General features: G+C 31.6%; 1 protein-coding gene across 1 annotated transcript; it reads left to right on the top strand.

The window, feature by feature from the left end:
* Window positions 1-3,102: 3,102 nt before the first annotated feature.
* Window positions 3,103-5,073, top strand: LOC134274371 (uncharacterized). The gene is made up of 4 exons (XM_062756656.1): window positions 3,103-3,570; window positions 3,712-3,842; window positions 3,936-4,125; window positions 4,238-5,073. The coding sequence occupies exons 1-4, from the start codon at window positions 3,213-3,215 to the stop codon at window positions 4,873-4,875; spliced, it is 1,317 nt and encodes a 438-aa protein (XP_062612640.1). The 5' UTR covers window positions 3,103-3,212; the 3' UTR covers window positions 4,876-5,073.
* Window positions 5,074-6,178: the final 1,105 nt, after the last annotated feature.

Raw genomic sequence — 6,178 nt, 5'->3', positions numbered from 1 at the left:
ACTTCCTATCTATTAATCATTGGTACAAATAATATATATAAATTATATTTATAAACTATAAACGTTTTGAATATATACCACACATACACTGTAGTTTTGGAGCTATAGTAAAGATAATTTTGTTAAACATGTTGACCTTTGACGAAACCTTCACTTTATTAAAGATAAAATAACATTACATTGAAAATACCTAGATATCAAGAAAGTTGATAAAACAGATTTTTTTCATTTAATTTTAACTTTTATTTTTTAACCAGTGTCAGTGAGGAGTGGCCATTTTAAATGTTTGGGCATTTATATTCAAATTCCCAATTTTAACTACCTGTTTCAATTAGCCTATCGGCACATGTAACGCATTGAGTTCTCAGCTTGCTTTAGTTAAAAATCTTATTCATTATTATACTTCCGTAAACGAAGTTTCGGGGGCATATAGTTTTTGTCGTGTCCGTCCGTCCGTCTGTCTATCTCTCTGTCTGTTTGTCTGTTTGTCCGCAAAAACTTTAACCTTGCCCATAACTTTTGATTTAGTGGAGCTTTGACTTTCATATTTCATATGTGTATTCCATGTGACAAGACCTTTCTTTGGGTACCACCAAATTTGACCTTTTGACCTTGACCTTGGAGTTTGACCCACTCTTACATGAAAAATTTAAAATTTTACTTTGGCCATATCTTTTGAACAGTAGAAACCAAGACATTTATACTTCACATATATAATGTATGTTAAAAGACATTTCACTGGATAACAACAACTTTGACCCTTTGACCTTGTAGATTTCCTTACTTGTTAAAAAAAAACGTAATCCTTGGCCATAACTTTTGAACGGTAAGAGATAGGGCTTTCATACATGTACTTCATACATGTAATCCTTGTGAGAGACCCTTCGTTAGATACCAAGAACTTCGACACTTTGACCTTGACTTTTGAGATTGACCTACTTTAAAAAAGCAAACCTTGACCATAACTTTTAAAGAGTTAGGGCTAGTGCTTTCATACTTTACATATTTGATCATTATGACAAAACCTTTCATTTGATAACAATAACTTTGACCTTGACCTTGGAGTTTGACCTACTTTTTTTAGAAATTGAACGTTGACCATACCTTCTAAACGGTTAGGGCTAGGGCTTTCATGCTCTACAAAAGTATTTTATGTGGCAAGACCTTTCATTTGATACTAATTACATTGACCTTTTGACCTTTACCTTGGAGATTTTTGTAATTATTAAAAAACTTTAACATTAGCTTACTTTTAAATTTCACAATTGTTTTCCAGTGAGAATACCCTACTTTTGGTACCAATTAATTAAATTTGCACTTAAGAAAAGCTTAATCTTTGCTATGTTGCCATACGGGGGCATTATCAGTGTTTTACAAACACATCTTGTTTTAACCAATCTTTTTCCCGTTTGTTCCGTTTTAGAAAATGGCATTATTTTGCTTTCTCTAATTTGTTTTTTTTTTAAGTAAACAAAGATATTATTAGAGCAAATTTAAGAAAATAAATAATGCAAGATTTTGATTTTTAACCGAATTAAAGAAAGAAATGTGGTCAAAAAAATAAATCTTTCCATTCAATGTGCTATACAAAAATAAATGAAATATTGAGAGAAGCACAGACATTAAAAGTATTCATTTGGATCAAACTGCTAATTCCACCTATGCACTTTTAATCTGTTTGAAATGTGAAAGAACTATTAAATCAAAAAAATATAAAGGTGATAGGGTAGTAGTATAAAGATACAATCTTTTATGACTTCTATACAAAGGAAAAGAATTCTGTGTCAAACGACAGAGATTACACCGTCGTCTTTTTTAGGTAACCTAGTCAGATGAAATTCGCTAAACCTTGTAATTTATAGAGTCTTGTTTAATTCTTTCACGTATTATTTTCACATCTGAGTGACTTTATAACAACGAACAGCAGATATAATTACAATTTGTATAGGGTGTTTTATGAATAATTTGACACAAATATTTATAAGTCGCTGTATTTTTATATCCGTACTGAGGTCTCGAGTGTAAATATCGGAGCTGAATGTAGATGGGGATCTTGAAATAATTTAAAGGGACCCCCCTCACCCAAAAATAAATTTAAAAAAAACCCACCAACAAATTTACATCCTCGCATTAATTATGTTTATATCTTAAGATAAGTTCAATTGGTTTTGTGCTACTATGTATTTGAAAATAATTTTCAAAATTATAATTGATATGAACAAATCAATAATGTTGATATATATTAAATGATATTTCAGAAAATGGCCTAATCTATTAATATGTTAATAATCATAATTATGCTCAATTGCCTCCAATACAACCTTTTCGGTAACAAAAAATGCATTTCTTTCCTACCTGGTTTAAAATGAAAAAAAAAAAAAAAACAAAAAAAAAAAAAACAAAAAAAAAAAACAGATTTTGTGTGAAAGAACACCTACACATGTACATGTATGTGAACAGATTAATGTGAATTATACTTTTTAGACTAAGCGGAAAAAAAAGTTTTACGATTTTATTTCATTATTCGACAAAAATTTCTGATATCCTATTACATATACTGTACTGCTTGTGACAATGCCTTTTCAAAAAGCTCTCTTTACAGAAAACACATTTTTCCGCGTAATCTGAAATCTGAATACCCCTTTAAATAAGGTATATGGTGGATTAAGAAATCAGGTGAAGTCACTGTTGAAATCTACGAAAGCCGGATAGGCTCGTTTCTGAAAAGACAAAAAAATATTTAACTCGTTATAACGAGTTAATTATCTCGTTATAACGACTTAGTTATCTCGTTATAACGAGTTAGTATCTCGTTATAACGAGTTAATTATCGCGTTATAACGACTTAATTATCTCGTTATAACGACTTAGTTTTATCTCGTTATTACGAATTACTTATCTCGTTATAACGAGTTAGTATCTCGTTATAACGAGTTAGTTTTCTCGTTATAACAAGTTAATCATCTCGTTATAACGAGTTAGTTATCTCGTTATAACGACTTCGTTATCTCGTTATAACGAGTTAATTATCTCGTTATAACGAATTAGTTATCTCGTTATAACGTGTTAGTTATCTCGTTATATTATATAACTTTGTGAAATCCGATATTCTGATTGGTCAATACGAAGTACTTATTTTTTAATAACGACCGCTGAAAGCGAATAATGACTCGCACGAGCTGCCTCGTTTTCACTTTCGCTTCAATCAAAATATGGATTCCACGAAAGCTCGCAAGTTTGCGAGCTATAGCGAAGAGGACTTAAAGGAGATAGTAAATAACTCGGAATCAGATAATACTAAAAGATTAACAAGAATTTCAGTCAACGTATTTCGTGAATATTTACGTTCTAAAGAAATAAGTCCCGAATTCGAAGGCCTAGCGTGCGAGGAACTCGATAGTCTGCTGGGGAGATTTTATGTGGAACTCCGTAATAACAAAGGGGAAATGTACAAAAAAACCACTCTCTTATCATATCGTCAGGGTATACAGAGATTTCTGCAATCTATTCGTCCAGATGTTGACATTATCAAGGGACCTCTCTTCCGAGAGTCAAACAAGTTTTTCAAAGGTAAGACTCAAGATTTTCATAAATGGACTAACGGCTTCTATCACGAATTATCTAGTTAATGAGCTTACTGATTATTTTGGTATTTGTTTATGAAATGTATTTAGAGGATTGAGAATTTATTTATTTTCAAACAAAAAAAAGGGATGACAATGGAATTGAAGAGGCAGGGGCAGGCTAACATAGACCACCATCCTCCTGTATCTGATGCTGACTTGATAAAAATGTATGACTACCTTTCAAGCTCTGACTCAGCCCAGGTGTTGCAACACAAGGTAAATTTTAAAATTGATAAAAGCAAATAGTCATATATTAGATAACATGTAACAAGCCTAAAGTTATTAATACTTTATTTTGATATTTGGTAGGTCTTTGTGGACATCATGATGCACTTTGGTAGAAGAGGCCGAGAAAATTTAAGAACTCTACGACGATCAGACTTTTCTGTTAGTACTGATGGAGAGGGATGTATGTATGTGGAGAAAATTCGAGATGAACAAACAAAGAATCATCAAGACGACAGCTGCAAAGCAGAAGGCAGAATGTATGAAATTAAAGGTATGTTCTAATACAGTACTATATAAGTTCACAAAAATAACAGTGTTTTCTTAAAAGTGTTAGAACATTGGGGAAAAAAATGTTAATGACTATTATTATTTTTCTTTTAAAGATAGTGACCGATGTCCTTTGAGGAGCTTTGTGAAACTTATCCGAAGATTGAACCCACTGTGCCCATTTTTATTTCAACAGCCGCGTGCAGCACCAAAAGATAACGTATACTTCAATAATGTAGTGTTGGGGCACAACAAGATTGGAAACATGATGAGTGCCATCAGTGAAGCAGCCTCCTTGTCAAGGCGATACACCAACCATTCCCTTCGAGCAACCACCGTCCACATTCTAGACGAAGCACGTGTGCCGAGTAGACATATCATGAGTGTCACAGGGCACAAATCGGAAAGTTCTTTAAAAACTTACTCGGGTCAAACAACCGAAAGTACAAAACGTTTAATGTCAGAAACTTTAAGTGCACGTTCAGGAGTCGTGTCATCAAATTCAAAGTCTAACGCATCATCCACCATTACCCAGGCTCAATTACCTACCAATGCAAATTTTGAAATTGGTTTCCCTTTGCCAAAGCCATGTTCTCCAACTTCGACAACTTGCAATGATGAAGCAACCTTGAATGATGGTTTAGACAATATTTATGCAAATATTCCCCTGCCAAATGTTCCTGTTTTACCAACCATGTACAATTGTTCAAATGTAACAGTCACCTACAATATCAGTTTTAAGAATAATCAGTAGACCAAGTACATGTCCTAGTATTTTGGTGAAATCAGTGAAAGAGTTCATGAACTCAAGAATAATAACTTCAGTGATGTTACTGTTATTATTTTTAATTTTGTTACATGTTTTGTTATTATTGTTTTAATTGTTGCACATTGTCATAATATGTTTTAAGGTTAAAAATAATGGCATTTTTATTGCCTATATGAAATACATCTGTGATATCTATTTTTTATTTATTATTTGTTATCTATGTGATAATTTAAAATTATTGTTATTGTTAAATGTTAAGAATTCTGTTTAAAGATACATTATAAGGACTGTTGTTCAATGAAGGAAACTCTGGTTGTTATTGTTAGTTTTTTATGTGAAAATTTATTAAATTCTGAAACATTTACATTTAACTTATTAATGGATTACAACAACTGCATATCAATATCTCTGTAAACATTAAAAAGATATGCATTGTACTAGGCCTAATAAATTTGAGAAATTATATAATATAATAAATATGGACTCAATGTAGGCCAATATGCATTTATAATGACCCAGGATGACAGATATTGACCTCAGATACATGAAGTATATCGACCTCGGGCTAGCGCCCTCGGTCGATATACTACATGTATCTGAGGTCAATATCTGTCATCCTGGGTCATTATAAATGCATATTGACCTACATTGAGTCCATATTTGTATAATAACGACTTAGTTATCTCGTTATAACGAGTTAGTTATCTCGTTATAACGACTTAGTTATCTCGTTATAACGAGTTAATTATCTCGTTATAACGAGTTAGTTATCTCGTTATAACGACTTAGTTATCTCGTTATAACGATTAAATTATCTCGATATAACGAGTTAGTTATAAATTAAAAATGGCTGTAGTTTTAATGCCATTGATGTTTAATTGATAATTATCAGTCATACTTCACTTTAAAATTGATAAAAAGTTGCAATTTTAATTTGCGATATTGTTTAAATAATATTAATCCTGAACTATCTTGATGTCAATAATCACAATTTGATAAGTATAGCAATCTTTATTTACACATTTATACGTGAACGTCTTCAAGGACACAATATGAAAAAAAATCTATGACCAAATGTACTTGCTTCAAAGTTTGGCAATTTATTTATGACAACTTTCTCCGATAAAAGACACTAATTTTTCTGATATGTTTTGGATGACTTATTAGCTTTCATAACCAATGTCTTAGTACCTAAATTAATACATTATAATAGGAAGCTAACGCAGGCGTTAATGCAACATATATTATATACACTTACAGTGTGATATATATTATTTTGAGAGTCAGA

Source organism: Saccostrea cucullata, unplaced genomic scaffold (assembly GCF_032062105.1).
Source record: "Saccostrea cucullata isolate Sc308-1 unplaced genomic scaffold, CSIRO_AGI_Scuc_v1 ctg343, whole genome shotgun sequence".
Taxonomy (NCBI): Eukaryota; Metazoa; Mollusca; class Bivalvia; order Ostreida; family Ostreidae; genus Saccostrea; species Saccostrea cuccullata.
This window is presented reverse-complemented; position numbering and strand designations above follow the sequence as displayed.

Coding starts and splice junctions, on each gene's coding strand:
- LOC134274371 (XM_062756656.1), top strand. CDS start 3,213: ATGGATTCCACGAAAGCTCGCAAGTTTGCGAGCTATAGCGAAGAGGAC. Junction 3,571..3,711: donor GTCAAACAAGTTTTTCAAAG/GTAAGACTCAAG, acceptor AACAAAAAAAAG/GGATGACAATGGAATTGAAG. Junction 3,843..3,935: donor CCCAGGTGTTGCAACACAAG/GTAAATTTTAAA, acceptor GATATTTGGTAG/GTCTTTGTGGACATCATGAT.